General features: G+C 38.8%; 1 protein-coding gene across 1 annotated transcript; it reads right to left on the reverse strand.

Moving 5' to 3' along the window:
• Window positions 1-13709: 13709 nt before the first annotated feature.
• Window positions 13710-15396, reverse strand: LOC112201897 (2-oxoglutarate-dependent dioxygenase 19). The gene is made up of 3 exons (XM_024342821.2): window positions 15024-15396; window positions 14355-14921; window positions 13710-14217 (listed from the first exon to the last, which is right to left on the reverse strand). Exons 1-3 carry the CDS (start codon window positions 15297-15299, stop codon window positions 13972-13974), a joined length of 1089 nt encoding a protein of 362 aa, XP_024198589.1. The 5' UTR covers window positions 15300-15396; the 3' UTR covers window positions 13710-13971.
• Between the last annotated feature and the right edge of the window lie 5009 nt (window positions 15397-20405).

Here is a 20405-nt window from a genome sequence, read left to right on the forward strand (position 1 = left end):
TTAGAACATGCTCTGATGCCAAGTGAAAATACAGGGACAGAATATGATTTTCTAGAAAACGAGGATTGCAATGCACTGATCAATCCTTACTGGGCAGCAGAAACCAAAATAACAAACTAAACACCAGATTTCGGTTCCGCAGTGAAAACCTCAAGTATGAGATTAAAAACACTACGAGGCTCTTACTCTTGAGAACCCAAAATAAAGATCATCATATTAAAAAGGATATGTTCTTTTACAAACTTTGAATAGCACTAGCTCGACTATAAGATTCAGACAAAATCTAATACAAAGTTTGTCTTCCTTCTAGAACTCCTTCACTTGAACGATCTTCAAATCTTGTTCTTCTTTCTTCACAGTCTCCCTACTGATCTCGAGAGAGTATTATGCATATAAAACTATGATCACAAACACTTATACATGGACCAAGTGTCTTGACTCTTTGTGAAGACACAAACTCAAACAAACATGCAAGACTCAAACAAAAAATTCTTGCCTCTATCAAAGTCACCCTTTGCCGAGTATATTCCAGCAATATGTATATTACCAGCGGCAACACCTCAAAACTAAACAGAAACAACCCTAATTAGACTTCTATTAGGAAAGAGCTTTTATTCTAAGATATCCACAGAATCCTAGAATACCTGGACTTAAAAACTATCCTTTTATTTATCAGAGAAAATCTTTTAAGAATATAATTCCATAAAGCCCAAAACCACTTCCTAAAAACTGACTCCACATAAAGGGACTCTTTGTATGGGAATGCCAATACGACAGGTACAAGAGTTGTACCTACACAAAATTATGCTCTTGCAGAAAGAAAGCCAGTCTAATAATTCTGCAGGTCATTTCATGAAGGGCCACATTAGAGTTGGAACCGAATTATATACCAGTAGCCTAACAAACATGATCATGACTGCAAATTTCATTAGAATCTGCAGATCAAAGCATAATATTCGAGTAGCAAACATGTACACGTATGAGGTTGTAGCATAGAATTTCTGATATATTTTGCTCAAATCTGTGCCCTCACAGCTTGTTATATTCAATGCCACATGGTTGGGAAAATCTATGACTTCAGGTATAACCCAACCCTTCAGACTAATTTTTGTTTTATGGTCTCGTAGTTTTATTTCCTTTATAATCGGAAGGTAGCATGGAAAGTTTGGGTGGTAAAATTTTGATGTAGGGTGGCAATAATTTACTACATATGATATCCAAGTAAAATTTTGCAAACAACAAAATTGATTCACAAGAGATTTATCAACCAATCTGCGATATGATTTAGTGTTGTGCTTCAGTTTTCAAATTTGCAAATCTATTTGTTTTTTTTCTTTCTGCTAACAGATCCAAACCCGTTCTTACTAAAAAAATAAAAAATAAAGTAAAAATTCCCGTTTCTCAGTAATTCAATATTGTGTTGAGCAAGTGAAGGAAGCGCGCATGTTTTTGCTAATTGAATGGAATATTAGTGCAATTTCTGAGAGGAGCGGGAATGGGATTGCCGGATTGGAATTGGAAAAATAGATGAGGTATGGAATGGTATACTCAGTCCCTTTGGTAATTTCACATTGGATTTCCTTTTGGACGCCACTGAATTGACCTGGATCAGTGTTTTTTTTTTTTTTTTCCTAGAATGATCATCACTGTTGTTTTTTTTATTCTTCAATAATGACTTGGATTAGCGTTAAATCACCAGGATCAGCGTTAAATCACCAGGAAACATCCCGTCGTTTGGACCTTGTTTCCTATATTTATGGTGCGGCCTCATGTTTTCTTTGATGTCGCAACTCGGCTTTATTCCCCAACTGTCAAAGAGAAACTAAATCGGTTTTAGTATACCCGTTTAACAATAGCATGTAGAAAAATGTCTCTCTCCCATCAGCATGTAGAAAAATGTCTCTCTCCCATCAGCATATAGAAATTATTATTGAGTGGATATTAGCCAGCGGGCGTTGCAAAATAGGTGTAAATGCCAACTCGATCTATCCCCAACTGTTAAACAGAAATTAAATGGGTACTTGCGGGACCTAATATAGTTATATATACCCGTTTAACAATAGCTTAATTTTTCTACCTCTCCCATCAGCATGTAGAAAAATGTCTCTCGCCCATTCTAGGAGACACACATTAACCTTTAGGGAAGCTAGTCCCGAGCCCTCATTCAACATTCTGGTCATCATCAATCAACAAGGGCCTGCTGCCGCTCCGCCTCCTCCTCCTCCTCCTCCTCCCACTTCAACTTCCACTCATGCCATTTTTGTTTTTATCGTCTCCGTGTTCGTCTCCTTTGTCCAAATCAGGTTCCCAGAAACTCAGTCCTCTTCACCATTTGAAACCCATCACACAACCATCATGGTTTTCTTTGCTAGCTTAATTTCGTATTGCTCATCTCTTTGGGCCACGAAAAGATTTCCTAGTTACGCCCATGTTTTTCGTGTTACCATGAGATCTGCTGGTCTACTTGCACTAGCTTCCCTGCTTTCACTTCTTCTTCCTGGCTCCTGTCACCGTGTGCCATACATGATGTTAGTCTTCTATTTTATTGGGGAGTGTTTTCAGTTGCTCCGAATGCCATGTCAATTGACTTACCGGCAAGCCATTCATGGATCTGTGTCAGGCATTCGGACGGGTGCAGTATTGCCGCTGACATTCATGGATTTGCCTCCGATAATTTAGGGTGCGGATGCAGAAAAGTTCACTATTATAATTACTATTAATAGGAAAGTCCAATTAGGATGCGGATGCAGAAAAGTCCACTAATAATAATAATAATTTCTCTTTCAGGGTAATCCTAATTTATAGGAAGATGTAATAATAGTAGTAGATAGAGCAGAATTTATAGGAAGATGCATGTAATAATAGTAGTAGATAGAGCAGAGTAACAAGTAACAACCAGTCAACCGCAGCGGTCAAAAGATCATGATCTAGATATAGAAAGTACCAGATTAGAGTTTGAGCATAGATCATTCTTTGTGATTGAATGCAGTTGGACATGGGTGTTGTTGCTCTTTATTGTTAGGCTAGTGGACTCCTTGTCCTATGTGTTGTAAATGGTAATTGTTTCTTTTGTCAATTAGTTAAAGTTTGTTTCTCATAAAAAGTGCGTAACAGAGAAGACAACAAAGTCATGCCTACTGCAAGGACGTACCTCTTGAACTCAACACAAGCTTTAATTTTATATTCACCCGGCTGCTATAGAACCTTATCAACGACCATAAACTTTTATAACTCCATTGATACTTTTATTTTTTAAATTGTCAAAAGTCTTGTTGTGAACAACATGAAATATGAGATACAAGGCACAGAAACATGATTATTCCAAGGAAGGTTTCAAACTTTCAATGATAAAATAATAAATCACGAGCAAAAGGACACAGAAGCATATAATTAATATCAAGATTCAAGTAAACATACTAGTTGCCATTGGATATTAATCGGGATAACCGACTAAAAGATACAAAATCGGACGGTGTCCAACAGAATACACTTGTATTGATCTAATAAATCACAAGCAAAGTGCATAACTTTACCTGGTGTGTATTTACTATGCACTTTGCCTTGCAAAACTGTTTTCAATGTAGAAAATTGGAAGCCAATGTCGACATAGATTATTCTAACAGGTATGAGGATGACTGCTAATTTTGGCTGGGTTAAAGAATAGAATGTGCTCGATCAAATTGCATAACCTCATCAGAACAAGCAGAAGCTCTCATTGCTCCATATATATATATGTAAATTCTCACTGCTAAAACACTGCAGTAGACCAATGACTAAATATCGAGTTTCGAGGAAATATCGTTGATCCCGAAAACGGAAATTTTGACGGAAATATCGTGGATATATTTATTTTGGTAAATAATTAAAAAAAATGATAGAAATTTGAAGAAAAATATGGAAATTTAAGTGAAACTTTTATATATGTTTGTTTTATCAATTATATACTATATGTGAAAAGAAAATCTTGAACAAACGTTGTTATATAGTGAGTTGTAATAATTTAAGATGAAATAGTAAAAGTTGAATAGCCGACAACTCTTAAATTTTTTGATAAACATTTAATTAATTTTTTTTATGACTGGAAACCAAATGGGAGGCTATCAAGAGTTATATGCATTTTTTTGTACATATCATACATTACGTAAATGAAGAAAGAAACTTGCAATTGCCTTCGGTGCAAGAAATGAGTTAAACTTTAAACTATTTATAGAAATAAAAATTTTAAATATTTGGTAAATAAAATTCAATACAGTAATTGATTGTTGTAAGTTGGATATTAATTGGACATTTACATAAGTTTTCAGATTCTTATAAAAAATGATATATATTACAATGTTGGAGTCATGTTACATCTGCGGGTGCAGCAGAGTTGGCAAACACCTCATAAGGTGCTTGAAGTCCAGCAAAGGGCCAAAGTTCGAGCCTAGGAGTCTCCCAATTTTGATTTTTGCTTGGAATTCTATTTGGAATTTAGTTGGCACGTGGTGGGGTCGCTGATTTGATAATTGAATGCGATAATTTGGACGAGAATTTGGAGTTATCATTTGGAAGTTTCCGGAAAGCTTCGAGAATATCGTGATATTTCTATAATTTCGCGATATTTCGCGAAAATCTCTGATGAAATTCTCTTGGTAACTAAAGAATATATCGCCATACTAAAAAAACGAAAATATCGCCGATATTTCGACGATATTTTTGATTTTTAAGTCATTAATTGCAGTAGACATACTAGAAACCCATATTGAAAACTAAATGCAGAAATGCATATAAAGCAAATTACATACATTGACGTCTATGAGTTGCATAACTTAACCTACAAGCACATATATGCAAATTTTCAATGCTACAGAAACCCTGAAATGAATTTCAAGTAAACGGCACATCAATGCACATTCGTAGCATGTAACAAACATGCAACAGAGACAAAACATCAACCTTCACTTCCTTCTTCTTCCTCTCCATCTTCTTCATCCTAATCCTCAGTCTCACCTTCGAAATCAACCCCGTACCTTCCATTCAAATAATCCACCGTCCTCGGGGTCAACATCTTCAAAGTCTCAAGTACTTTAAACCACAAGTCTTGCCTATTCAACAACCACCCCACGGGGGCATTCTAGTACTTTCACTCTGGTTTCTAATCTTCCCCTTAGTAGAGTCCAGCTAAAATTTTAACCTTTGAAGGAAGATAAGGTGCCACATATTCCTTAAAAGATAAGACCAGACTGACTGTGATCATTCTGATCCTTGCATTGTAACCAAGTGGCTTAATAGAGTGTAAACACGAAAAATCCTGCAACGAATTAAAGAAGGACACGTGTACAAAATAATAATTTTATTAATTTAAATGCGGGTTACAATCTCTGTAGATGCTCTTTCACAAGATTCTCCTCTGATTCGATCTCTGACGTTGATTTAATCCAAGGGTGGCGAGCACTTGATTTTGAATCAAACGGTTGCAATGTGGACTTCCTGCTATGTTGAGATTTGAGGAAGATGATTGACCAAGGGCTATAGAAGCTTGATCTTGATCGAATTTAGGCCACGAGTGGTGTCACGTGATGAGTGTTCTTTGGCTTTGGTAGGGGATGAACCAGCACGTGTGTTTGGTGCTTGTTGATTCTCCACAAGCTTGATGAAGAACTTGGCAGAAGTTTTGCTTTGTTGACGACTTGAAGACGGCGGATGATCAAGGGCTGTAGCGGCTTGAACTTGATCAGATTTTAACCACGAGCGGTGTCACGTGGCGAGTATGGCTTTTGATGGTGGATGAATCAGTACATGTGTTTGGTGCTTGTTGATCATCCGCGTGTTTGACGACTTCCGAGCTTGTAGGTGATTTCCCGTGCTTGTCTGAAGTCGGCGAGGTGAAGAGACCGACTATTTGACAGCTTGATGGTTCTTCACGAGCTTGGAAGACTTCTGAGCTTTGGAGAGGTTTCTTCCGTCTGCTTGCGTCCCTCTGTCTGTCGTCGTCCTCGATGGTGTACTTGGCTCAAGGGCGATTGATGCTTGATCTTGAGTAGTATGATGGCCACGAGGGTTGACACGTGACGAGTGCTTTGACTTGAGGTTGGTGATGAACCGGCTATTTGGCAGCTTGAAGGCTCTTCACGCGCTTGAAGACTTATGAACTTTGGGAGTGATTTTTCTCTCCGGCCGAAGTCCTTCTCTTGATCTGAGAGGGGGTATTTATAGTATCGGCGTCTCGATGACATAGCATTAATCACATTCCGTAATTGCGTAATTAAATCAATCAGTTTTAATTGATTGATTTAATTATCTTTTATCTAAGGAATATGACAATCAATTTCGATTTGATTTAATGCCCGATTTCAATCAGAATTAAACAATCTAATCTGATTGATATTTGAATTTAATACTTGATTTCAATCAGAATTAAACAATTTAATCTGATCGATATTTGTATTTAATACTTGATTTTCATCGAGATCAATCAGTTGAATGCGATTGATTCGCTTTAAATACTTAACTCGAGCAACAATCAATCAGCGATAATTTGAAGCTTCCACAATTGATGCTTCCACATCATTCAACAAATGGATCACTCTTGTTTTGACATGTGTCATCCTCGAAGCTCACATAATTTTGGTGACATATGAGCCACGTGTGCCTTTTTGTAGGACCCATGTGCCAACTAAGCTTGTTTAGTCAAAATTTCAAAGATTGACCGATTTATTTAATGAATTGTATTTTTCATTAAATTTCTTGTGTCTACAAATGCCCCCACTTCAAGGTGCACTGTAAACATGTGGTTGTCACGTGTTGGAAGTGTGACTTGAAGTTTGAATTTCGACTTCTTTTTTTTTTTGGTCGCCTTGACTTTGACGGCTTTTCCATTTTAGTTTGTCGCAATGCTTTGCTTTAATGGAGCTGGCTTGTAGAACTCCAAAATTGTAGAGATTCCTTTGGAATTTTGATTTAATTTCGTAGAGATTCTCCAAAAATCTTGATTTAATTTTTTTTGTAGAAATTCCCTCGCAATCAGAATTTAATTTTGCAAATATGGCAAGGACTCCAAATGAGCAGGTGACAAAGCCCATAATATAGGAATATTTTTTTTTAAATATTTATGGAATAAATCCTTGATTTTTCCTGAATAAAATTTTTATTCTCAAAATTTCAGCAATCAGTATATTGATGCCATATATAGCAGAAAATTTAGGATTTCTGCCATATTTTCCTAGTCTCAACTAGGAAATTAATGAAATGATCCGTTGACCTTTCAATATAAATAAAGGCCTTGATTGTCAAACCTGTCTTCTTCAATACTCTAGACTCGGCTGCTGGTGCACTTCATTGCGCTTTTTTCTTTGGTTAACTTTTGTCTCTGTATTGCAGAATAATATCTAGCATTTAAGGTGATTTATCTTTGCTTGTTTCTTCATTGATAATTGAGACAATCAATGGCCTGTGCTGACTTTTTCTTTCTCTATTTTCTGACAGGACTTAGGGCTATTGAGGTACTGATTTTCCTGGGACCTTGATCTGACACGAGTTCTTGATTGTCGCAACGCTGAGGTATCTGTTTGCCTTCCTCTTTTAATTTAACTAACCCTTCTTTTATTATTATGCTTTATATACGTGCCGTACCTTTATGCTGTTGTGAATTATCCATGATTCCAATGTTCCTCCTTCTGACATGGTATAAACATGATTCTTTTTCTCGGGCTTGCTTCTCTTTGAGAAATCACTACCCTTTCTCATGTCAAATCTAATGAATAATATATATATATATATCGTGCTCTGACAATATATGTATATATATATATATATAAGCATGGACGTGTAGACCAAAACATGACTCATCTTTTTACTTAATCACATACTCATATATATATATGCATGTGCAGCACTGCGACCATAAAAGAAATTTTTTTTTTTTTTTTTTTTTCGATAACAACCAATAGCACGATTCATTCACCATTGATCATTCTTGTTCACATGTCCCTTTCACCTTCTTCTTTTTCTGATGACGTCCAAGCATGGCTCACTCTTCTTCTTTATTAATTTGCTCTCACATGGCCCCTCCTTCTTCTGATGATGACATCCAAAGCATGGCTCACTCTTCTTTGTTAATTTCTGTCACCTGCCCCACACGCTTTTTTCCTTATGATGCCGCAGCCCTTTTTTTGGCACCGTACATTTCTGAAAATTGTTCTAAATATATATTTTGCTTTCTTTTCAGGTCTTTGGTGACAATTGAAGAAATCCATTCCTGCTTTCTTTATTTACTGCTTGCTGTTACTGATTTCTTGCTTTGGGCTCCGCAAATTATTAAGATTGAGGTATGGCTTCTCTGTACTCTTCTGATGAATGTTTTATATATATATTTTCATAATCTGCCTCAATCTTTGTTCAATTGTCCATCCATGCTTTACCAATGTATGTATGCATGCACGTGCAATTAAAGCAGGATTGATCCTCTTTTTTTTTTGCCTGAGTTTAAGACATGATTCTTCTTTTTCTTAATCATGCTTCCTTCACATGCCATGACGTTAATGCTTTCTTTTTTTTTTTGCTGTTGCACGGTTCTGAATTTTTTTCATGATGTCACCTCCTTTTTTTTAATGGCGCACAATTTCATATGTATTTCAACATATATATATATATATATATATATATATATTTTCTTTCTTTTTCAGGATTTTGGTGATCATTGAAGAACGCAGACGACCTAAGCGCTTGGATTCCTCCACTTTTGTGCGTGGCAGGGTCCGCCAAAAGCAATTAGGCTTTGCGTGTTTATCGACGTCAAGGAAAAGAACGTGAACGTCCTAAACGCTTGGATTCCTCCACCTTTGCTCGTGGTAGGGTCCACCAAAAACGGTTAGGCTTTACGTATTTGGTGATTCACGAAGAGAAGAACGCGGACGTCCTAAACGCTTGGATTCCTCCACTTTTGCTCGTGGTAGGGTCCACCAAAAGCGGTTAGGCTTCGCGTATTTGGTGATTCACGAAGAGAAGAACGCGGACGTCCTAAACGCTTGGATTCCTCCACTTTTGTACGTGGTAGGGTCCATTAAAAGCGGTTAGGCTTTGCGTACACCTTCAGACACTCGCGATCGCGCTTCTCAACCTTTTGCGGCCATGGCTTTCTTCAAGTGCTTCAAGAAAGGAACAGTTACCATCCTCGACGATCCGGAGGACGCTCAGAGTGATGGCACTACTCTTCAGGTGTATCCATCGTTGACTGGGCCTCAAGCAATCGATATCCCTCCTTATGACCCTTCAGCTCACATCCTCCAGTGGACTCATGTGGCACCTCGCCAGCTACCGAAGGAAGAATGTGAACGTCCTAAATGCTTGGATTCCTCCATCTTTTGGGCATGGGAGAATCCGCTTCAAGCAGTTAGGCTTTGCATATTTATCAACTACCGAAGGAAGAACGTGAACTTCCTAAATGCTTGGATTCCTCCATCTTTTGGACATGGGAGAATTCGCTTCAAGCAGTTAGGCTTTGCGTATTCGTCGATAACCAAAGAAGGCGCGAACTTCCAAAGACTGTGCGGAGTCATGCTCTCGGTAGATATTTAATATTTGAGTTCTTCACGTGCATCTCTTCTTTGAGTTGGTGGACAGCTCCAAATGCTTGAGTCATTGAATTCAATCATGATCTTGACACATCTCTGAGCAGACCCATCTTCTTGCTTTGGTATGACTGGACTCGAAGTAATTTTCCGAGCTGCCTACGTACTCCTTCCAAAGAAAGAGATCAAGTCATCACGTAGTTCAAGGATTTATGGATGAAGTGAAATTTTTTTTTTTGGTCTTTTTTTTTTTGCTTGAGCCGCCCTTTCGGGTTTTCAACTCAACGGACTTTTTTTTTTTTTTTTTTGTGCCATGTGCAGTTTAAGCTCGTGCTGGCTAGGAGCGTCTTTTTTGCGCTACGTGCAGTTTAGACTCTTGCTGGCTAGGAGCGTCTTTTTTGCGCCATGTGCAGTTTAAGCTCGTGCTGGCTAGGAGCGTCTTTTTTTTGCGCCATGTGCAGTTTAAGCTCGTGCTGGCTAGGAGCGTCTTTTTTTTGCGCCATGTACAGTTTAAGCTCGTGCTGGCTAGGAGCGTCTTTTTTGCGCTACGTGCAGTTTAGACTCTTGCTGGCTAGGAGCGTCTTTTTTGCGCCATGTGCAGTTTAAGCTCGTGCTGGCTAGGAGCGTCTTTTTTTTGCGCCATGTGCAATTTAAGCTCGTGCTGGCTAGGAGCGTCTTTTTTTTGCGCCATGTGCAGTTTAAGCTCGTGCTGGCTAGGAGCGTTGCAATTCTTGTGTGCTCTAAGAAAATTTAGGCAAGTAGCATGCCCCCTGCAAAGGCGTGGACGACACTACTTCGAGTTGATCAAAGATGATGGCAGCATGATTTGATTGAGCCACATCATCCTCAATGTCTAAACAGATTTTTCCTTGTTGTGCAAGCTTCATGATGAGGTCTTTCAACACAAAGCACTTCTCTGTTGAGTGACCGATGACACGGTGGTACTTGCAGTACTTTGGGTCATTGATGCGATGCATCTCTTCTGGACGTTTGCAGTATGGCAATTTAATTATTTTCTTTTGAAGCAAATCTTCCAACATATCAGCAACATCGGAATCTGGAAAAGGGTAACTTTTAGCTTCTAGCTCTTTAAGAGTGCGCCGCCTTGTTTGATCATGAGTCGGCTCCAACTTGTTTTGGTTATTTGACTTGACTCGTGCTGTGATCTTGACAGGAGTTGTGATCGCCAAAGACTCCATGACACGTTTCTGATTATGTGATTCAACGATTTCATCTTTTCTTCGACTATGACTAGCGATGCTAAATTCCATGTCATGAGCTCGAGTGGCAAGTTCTTCAAAGGTGCGAGGCTTTATCCCTTGAAGGATGTACAGTAAGTCCTAATGCATGCCTTGAATGCACATTTCTACCGCTGACAACTCTGAGAGTCGATCCTTGCAGTCGAGGCTTAGTGCACGCCAACGGTTGATGAATTCTACAGCCGACTCGTCATTCTGTTGTTTGGTGTTGGTGAGCTCTAACATGCTCACAATGCGACGTGTACTGAGGAAGCGATTCAAGAACTCTTTTTCCATTTGCTCCCAGCTGTCAATGGATTAAGACTCCAATTCTGTAAACCATTCGAATGCTGTCCCTCGGAGTGAGCGAACGAATTGTTTCACAAGATAGTCGCCATCCGTGCCAGCACTATTGCATGTCTCGATGAAATGCGCAATGTGTTGCTTGGGGTTACCTTTGCCATCGAATTGTTGAAACTTGGGAGGCTGGTATCCAGTTGGCATCTTCAAATTGTCGAGCCGCTTCGTATAAGGTTTGGAATACGTTAGTGTATCCTGAGATGGACCACCATATTGAGCTCTGATCGTGTTGGCAATCATGTCTTGAAGTTGTTGAATTGACCATGAAGCTAGAATGAAATTTGATTCTTCTTTTTGTTCAGAAAATGATTTGCTAGATGAGTCTTTCTTATGACCACGCAGACCTTTTTCTGAGTCATCGCCACGTTGAGTTTCTAACTTCTCCATGAGCGCAGCAATTTCCATATCCTTATCTTCAATAGTTTTCTGTAGCTTCTCAACTGCTTCAGCCAATTGGGTTATTTGAGTCGTCTGTTCTTCCACGATGGTGACCCCTACTACCATGACTTGCATAGCAAAAGAGGAATCTTCCAATGTCTCTTCCGTTTGGTTATCAAAAGACGAACTGGGGCGTAGGTGTGTACGTTGATCAACACTAGCAGTGTGCAAAGAAGAATGTTCTCTTGAGTCGCTTGAGCTTGCTGACCATCTTTTCTTAATGAGGTTTGCCCCCATTGTTGTCGAAGTGATGATCGGCTGACGTGACCTAGATGGATGAGTTATGAATGTCGCGAGTTGAGACGGCTCACCTCGAGCGATATGATTGTTAAGGTTTCTACTCATTTTTTGAGTAGTCACCTTATTGGTCTTGTTTGTTGATTTGAGTTGAATCATCTTTGAAGCCATATGTTGAGGATGACCACTTGAGATTGTCAAAGAAAGAGATGAGAGGCAGAGATGGTCCCACCGGGCGTGCCAAATTTGTAAACACGAAAAATCCTGCAACGAATTAAAGAAGAACACGTGTACAAAATAATAATTTTATTAATTTAAATGCGGGTTACAATCTCTGTAGATGCTCTTTCACAAGATTCTCCTCTGATTCGATCTCTGACGTTGATTTAATCCAAGGGTGGCGAGCACTTGATTTTGAATCAAACGGTTGCAATGTGGACTTCCTGCTATGTTGACGATTTGAGGAAGATGATTGACCAAGGGCTATAGAAGCTTGATCTTGATCGGATTTAGGCCATGAGTGGTGTCACGTGATGAGTGTTCTTTGGCTTTGGTAGGGGATGAACCAGCACGTGTGTTTGGTGCTTGTTGATTCTCCACAAGCTTGATGAAGAACTTGGCAGAAGTTTTGCTTTGTTGACAACTTGAAGACGACGGATGATCAAGGGCTGTAGCGGCTTGAACTTGATCAGATTTTAACCACGAGCGGTGTCACGTGGCGAGTATGGCTTTTGATGGTGGATGAATCAGTACATGTGTTTGGTGCTTGTTGATCATCCGCGTGTTTGACGACTTCCGAGCTTCTAGGTGATTTCCCGTGCTTGTCTGAAGTCGGCGAGGTAAAGAGACCGGCTATTTGATAGCTTGATGGTTCTTCACGAGCTTGGAAGACTTCTGAGCTTTGGAGAGGTTTCTTCCGTCTGCTTGCGTCCCTCTGTCTGTCGTCGTCCTCGATGGTGTACTTGGCTCAAGGGCGATTGATGCTTGATCTTGAGTAGTATGATGGCCACGAGGGTTGACACGTGACGAGTGCTTTGACTTGAGGTTGGTGATGAACCGACTATTTGGCAGCTTGAAGGCTCTTCACGCGCTTGAAGACTTATGAACTTTGGGAGTGATTTTTCTCTCCGGCCGAAGTCCTTCTCTTGATCTGAGAGGGGGTATTTATAGTATCGGCGTCTCGATGACATAGCATTAATCACATTCCGTAATTGCGTAATTAAATCAATCAGTTTTAATTGATTGATTTAGTTATCTTTTATCTAAGGAATATGACAATCAATTTCGATTTGATTTAATGCCCGATTTCAATCAAAATTAAACAATCTAATCTGATTGATATTTGAATTTAATACTTGATTTCAATCAGAATTAAACAATTTAATCTGATCGATATTTGTATTTAATACTTGATTTTCATCGAGATCAATCAGTTGAATGCGATTGATCCGCTTTAAATACTTAACTTGAGCAACAATCAATCAGCGATAATTTGAAGCTTCCACAATTGATGCTTCGACGTCATTCAACAAATGGATCACTCTTGTTTTGACATGTGTCATCCTCGAAGCTCACATAATTTTGGTGACATATGAGCCACGTGTGCCTTTTTGTAGGACCCATGTGCCAACTAAGCTTGTTAATTTAGTCAAAATTTCAAAGATTGACAGATTTATTTAATGAATTGTATTTTTCATTAAATTTCTTGTGTCTACATAGAGAATTTTCCATTCGAAGGACCCCAAATAAGTTCATCCTCTTGGTCATTCAGAAGTATAGGGATGCCTAAAATTTGGTCAACAATACTTTGTGCAGACATGCAGTACAACAATTGATGAAAATCTATAGGAAATTATTACTGATGTTACCTGTTTGAAATCACTTTAGATTGGAAAGCAGAGGACATTAATTAGCCTTCTGGCAGTAAGACATAGAACTGATAACTATTCAATTATTCATGCCAAGTCCAAATACAAGCACACTGAAAAGTAGAGGACAAGGGAGCTTATTGACACTTAGACAGTAATACAGCATTGATGAAAACTGAAGATGACATGATTATCGAAGGCGGAAAGGAAAAAACCAAACGAAAGTTGCAAGTCTTTCATATGATTGAACTATATATCGGAAACCAGGCCACTGTGAAAGGTCTAGACTCGTATGTGATCGAAGGTTGACTTCATGTAATTCTTGCCACTTTGTTGAAGTTGTATGTATTCCTTGTAGTTCATTGCAAGGTATTTTGGAGCCTGACCTTCTCTGTCACACAATTCTGGTGAAGGTGCAATAGTTGTATCTACAGATGGTCCATGTGGTATGGCTATAGATATCCTTGCAGCTTTGTTATTCACAATTGCCCGGTGCATCACACTCTTGTACTTTCCGTTTGTAAGAATCTGCATAAATTGACAATGAACGATGTTAAAATATGAAGAATCAATATCTATGGTTGAGGTTTATTCTTCCCAATGTTCAAAGTATTCTGCAGGTTCTTCTAGCTCATTCTTTTCGTGTTTCAGATTAAATAGAATACCTGCATTTGGTCAGCAAGATTAACAAAAAAACCGTTTGCAGGGCCATCGACAGTGAGCCATTTCCCATTGTGTTCGACTTGGAGACCCTTCATCTCATTCTGAATGAGAAGTGTCACTAGACCATGATCTGTATGATGTGGTATACCAATTGCATGTTCTGGCTGAGGGCAAAGAGGGTAGTAGTTCCCGGCTAGCATTTGTAAGCCCCGATCCATATTCATGGCATCATATATGTAGTTGGGCTCCAATCCCAGGCTTTCCGATATAGCTTTGATGATTTCCAATGCTACTTCTCTTGTTCTTTTGCTGAACTCCAATGATATCTCACTGAAGCTAGCCGGTTTGTTGAGGGAGTAGAATTCGGGATGTGTTCTGACCTTGAAGAAGTCCCTCCAGAGAAGGACTTTGTCCAATGCAAGATTATAGCTAGTCCCGTACTTGAACATCTCCAGCACATCGTTTCCTGATTTAAACTCCTGCTTCTCACTCTCCGGAAGACTGAAAAATCCATGACATGAATCGATCATCGCCTTCATTAGGCTCTCTGGCACTCCATGGTTAATCACCTGATATAAATAGAAACGGTACAATTATCAGCCTTACAGTCTTAGTTCATAATAAAGTATACAATATGTGCAACAGAAACAGAAACATATTAGCTAACGTACTATGAAGAATCCCCATTCTTGACAAATTTTGACAAGGTCTTGGATGATCTTGGAGCGTTGATCAGGTGAACCGCAGGTGAGAAGAGACATATCGATAATTGGAACTGCGAATTCGGGGTCATTAGGATCAGCTTCATCGTTGGGATTTATGGTAAAGGCGTATGCAGAAGGTACAGAGCTGAGAGCAGCTGAACTCTCAGCAAGTGTTTTAATGCTAGTCACTTTGGTTGGAGTGACAGTCGATGTCTCCACATTTTGAGCTATTGCTGGCGCCATTGAGAGTGTGATAAAGAGAGTAAAGAGTAAGAAGCAGTTTCAAAAGATCTCTATTGACAGAGGAGGAGGAGATGTTGAGTTGTTATGGACTTGTGAAAGAGCTGAAACTAACTTATAGGCACTCAGCGCTAGAACGTGCATATGGGTCATAATCATCAGATTATAGAACGAAAACAAAGAAAGGAATACATTTTTGTATGCATACAAAGATGATAGCCAATTAATTAAACAGCCATTCCACATTAGAGCATATATATCCTGTGACGTATGTGATACCTTAGTAGGATTTACCAAAACAACAAAATTTAAATTGTTGCACAATAATGTTCTTTTTAATTCATAAATGACTTCGATCTGGTAAAGGTATAATTATTATGAAATCTGACATTGTTGAAATCTCAAAATCCTATTGACCAAGTAGCTGTTTGGAATCAAATTAATTCAAACTCATTCGTTTTAATTACAAATCAAAGTTTCCTGCCATCTTGGTTCATGTCTGAACCACATGATTAATTGTGTGTATCTGATTTGGTTTTTTTTTTTTTTTTTCTTGGACATGATCTGATTTGGGGTCTTGGCTTCTTGCAGTCTTGTACTCAATTTTTAGCTTGGAACATCCACCTTTCACGTAAGGACCTCCACCTATATTCATGGAAAAAAACTACAAGTCCAAAACTGGAAAAAACGAAAATCACTATCAGTATGAAGCTTTCATCTAGTGACCATGATTATTGAATGGCTAGTGCCCAGCTTGTGACGAAAACAATTCGATATTTGCAAGGCACCTGTTGGAATTCACTTTGAATTTTAACTCTTAAACTTTGTTTTGTCAATGTCCAGCTCTGTTACATGACTTACATCTGCCCATCTAGCTTCCAGCCAACAGCAATGCCAGCTACCTCCGTTGCCGCCGCACATCTCCCGTCACTCATTTCCAGTTACACCACTTCCAGTAAGGGGCTAGTGATCAAGAGAAATTTTATATATTTTTTATTTGGCGATCATTCTTTATGATTGAATGCAGTTGGACTTAGACTTACTGTTCATTGTTAGGCTAGTGGACTCCTTTTCCTCTATGTTGTAATTGTTTCTTTTGTTAGTTAAAGTTTGTTTCTAATAAAAAGTGCATAACAGAGGAAGCAGCAAAAGTCCTTCTACTCAAGGACTAATCTCTTGAACTCAACACAAACTAACCAGATAATATCTGTGCTCACCCAATGGAATCGTATGAGGACCACAAACTTCAATAACAACTCATTGATACTTCAACCTTTTAAATCGTCCCAGCCTTGTTATGAACAAAAAAGAAATATGAAATATAAGGCACAAAAACATAAGGTTTCAATGACAATAATAAATCACGAGCAAAAGGGCACAGAAGCATGTAATATCAAGATTCAAGAAAGACACTACTAGAAAGCCGATGAATTGATGACAAGTTGCAGCCAATAGATATTACTCGGGATAATTGACTGACAGATACAACATCGGATGATGTCCAAGTAAATACACTTGTATTGATCTAATTTGCAAATTTTTACAAACAAAAATGATGCACTCTCAATTTACCAAACCATCCTGCAATCTAGTCAATCCAAGCAGAAATGGTTGTTACTTAGAAGGCACAGACCCTTACTGGCATAAATTGAAATGAATCCTAGGTCAATTTTTGGAGGAACAAAAAGCGGTTAAAAAAAAAACTCTTCGCTCTGTGCCATCACACTGCTGCATCAGAACTCTTTTTCTCTACAGCTCCAGTAACACAGATTGAAAGGAAAAAATCAAAAATAAAATCGATCAGATCAACAAACAGAAATATCCCAAAAGACCATCCAATAACACTTCTCTTGTCCAAAGTTGCAAACAGCAGCAGCTTTCATGTAACTGTTAAAACATAGAAGCCACAGCTGCTTGCATATAAAAAATGTCGGTAAAGCTTGATATAAACTTATACTTTTTTGATAGCTAGTGTTAAATTCAAAACTACTCTCAGGCATGGTATCCTATCACTAATCATTCCCGCAGGTGAAACTCACATGAGCAAGCCAATATGATTTTCATAAATAAACAAGCACAATGAAAGATTCCACAGAAAAGCATAGTAAGTGCACACCATATAAAGTTGTGCACTTTGCCTTGCAAAACTGTTTTCAATGTAGAAAACTGGAACCCAATGACATATTATTCTAAAAAGCATGAGAATGACTGCTAACTTTGGCTGGGTTAAAGCATAGTGCCCGAATTGCATAACCTTGTCAGAACAACCATAAGCTTTCAGTGCTCTATATATATATATATATGTATGTATGTATATATGTGTGCATTCTCAATGCTAAAGCACTGGACATACTAGAAAGTAGAAACCCAGATTGAAAACTAAATGCAGAAATGCATATAAAGCAAATTGCATACATTAACATCCATGAGTTGCATAACTTAACCTACAAGCACATATATGCAAATTTTCAATGCTACCGAAACCCTGAAATGAATTTCAAGTAAACCACACATCAATGCACATTCATGAAGTCAACCTTCACTCCCTTCTTCTTCCCCTGCATCTTCTTCACCCTCATCCTCAGTCTCGCCTTCGAAATCAACCCCATACCTTCCATTCAAATAGTCCACCGTCTCCGACGTGAGAATCAACTTATCAGCATTCAAAAATATCAAACAGATTCAGCGTCCTGGGGATCAACATCTTCAAAGTCCCAATATTCCTACTGGAAAGCTTCACCTTATCCGCAACCTCCAGCATAAAGAAGGTCGTCTTCTCCTTGGGGTCAAGTTCCCACCTCTTCATCGCCGCAATGAACTCCGTCGTCTTCGGCTTCACCATCAACTTCTCAAACTCATCGCTAAAATCCTCCACCACAACCGTGTCCTCCGCCGCGCTCGGTCGAAATCGCCAGCCTCTTCACCTTGCGGTTAATCTTGATGCTCCAATCCCTCGGCTTGGGCCCGAACACGACTCCTCCGCCGGGTCGGAGCAAGTGAAGGGAATGCGGTTTTTTTTGCTAATTGTCTAATTGAACTGAATATTAATTCTGCTTCACGTTTGGGATGCCGCAGTCCAGGAGAATGATTTCTGAACTAAGCATCCAAGGTAGGGCTGTTAATTGATCGGGGGTCGTGTTGGGTTTGTGTCATGTCAAGATATTAAACGTGTTATAAGGGATAAATTTAAACTTGACTTATTTAATAGTCATACTAGCATTTTTCACACATACTATGCATGTGTAACTTTTTCTTGTTTTTTTTTTTTTTTTTTTTTATAAAAAAAAATATATAAAAAAATTATTGAAGAGAGAAAATTGTGAGAGGAAAAATTTAGGGTTGTGGGATCATTTCTTTTTAATTTTCTTAATAAAAATCTATTTTGTAATTATCATATTTATCATTGTGATTTCATTTAAGAATAAAGTTTTTTAATCTTTCAGAATTAAATCTGTCAAATTTTTTGATTTTGACTAACAAAACATATTTTCTTAATAATAGTATAAATTAAAAATAGTGATTCAAACCCAACAAGTTTATTAAACTAAAAATTATACATAACACGATGATATAATACGAACACAAATGAATCATTTGCCTCTCGCCCAAACCTAAACCCTAGGTTTCGAGTCCATCAACGACGCCTCACTGCCGTTGCGTTCAGCGATGCCGGACGTCAAGAATCTTGCATGAGGAAAGAGCCTCTTCTAGGACGAGTGGGTCTAACGGAGTTGTGAGGAGATCTCTTTCTCGGGGATCGCTTTACTAGGTCGAGTGTTGTCGGCAGCAAGCGGAAGAGGTAACTGGTCTGTGTTGGTTGCAGAGGGCTCCGTGTTCTGCGGAGGCGACTTCAAGGCTAGTGGATTGGGTGGTGCTGCGGCTTGTTGATGGCGCAGTGATTTGGTGTGATCGACGATCTTGCTGCCGGTTGTGTTGCAAAAGGGAGGCGTTGGAACTGCTCCTTGGTTCCTGGCTCGATGGGGTGCTGGAAAGGTCAGCCGTCGAAAAGCCTGGCGGTGGTGGTAGAGATGGATTGGTGGAGGTGCAAGGTTTTCATCCTCTTGGTAGCTTGGGTTTTTCCTGGGCCTGGGACTCGAGCTTTGGGCTTGGTCTCAGGTCTTGGGCCATTGTATTTTTAGCCTAGTTGGTTAGTTAGATTTTTTGTCTACGCTAGTAGAAGCTTCTTTATAATCCTTTGTAGAAGTATATGGCTTTAGTGTACCATAATGGCGTGTTCGGCGTCTAGAGTCTAATAGGATAGTGCCTACGAGGCGAGTAGATTCTGTTAGCATAGATTACTCCGAGCTTTCAATGTCTGAATAGAGCGTCTACGTTGTACTATTCTTTGGTCAATGAACCGGGGCCATATTAATTTATGAGCTCTTAATTTCAAAAAAAAAAATTAAATAAATAAATAAACAAAAATTTATTAAATCGGCGGCTCGCGATGACTCACCTAACCCGTTTAATAAACTATTTATGTATTTAAACTATTGAAATGGGTCACCACTTGACCAATTTAAGACATTTAATTAGGGGTGGGCATATGTCGGATCGGGTCGGGTTAGGACCCAAACCGTTTTTGACCCGGATTCTTCGGTTGGGCCAAAATCCAAACCGCAACCGATATTTTTTTTTTTTGGGCCGGTTTTTTCGGTTGAACCGGATTTCCGGTTCAGGCCGGTTCGGTTATGGGCTTTTTAAATACTAACCCAGTTTTCAGGAAAAAAAAACAAAAAAAAGGGGCTACAAATTTTCTAAGGCCCAATATTGAAGATTTCCATATTTTTGAACCTGTTTCAATGACTACAAGTCTACAACTTTTAGTCACGTACTGAGCAAATGATCAACGTATGATATATCAAGTTATAAACCTAATGACTTACTAACACACAAAGAAAAAAGCATAATCAGTTAATCACCGTACCAACATGCATATTACTAATCCAGAATCAGAAGCATGCAACCAAGCAATACAAATCTAAAGTTTACAGACCAAAGTTTACAGTTCCGAACCACTTAAGTTTACAGACCAACTAATCCAAAGTTCAAGACCATAAGCTTTAAGTTGAAAAGAAATTTAAAAAAAAAAAAAACTAAGAACATAAC

The sequence above is a fragment of the Rosa chinensis genome, chromosome 5 (genome assembly GCF_002994745.2).
Source record: "Rosa chinensis cultivar Old Blush chromosome 5, RchiOBHm-V2, whole genome shotgun sequence".
In the NCBI taxonomy this organism is placed as follows: Eukaryota; Viridiplantae; Streptophyta; class Magnoliopsida; order Rosales; family Rosaceae; genus Rosa; species Rosa chinensis.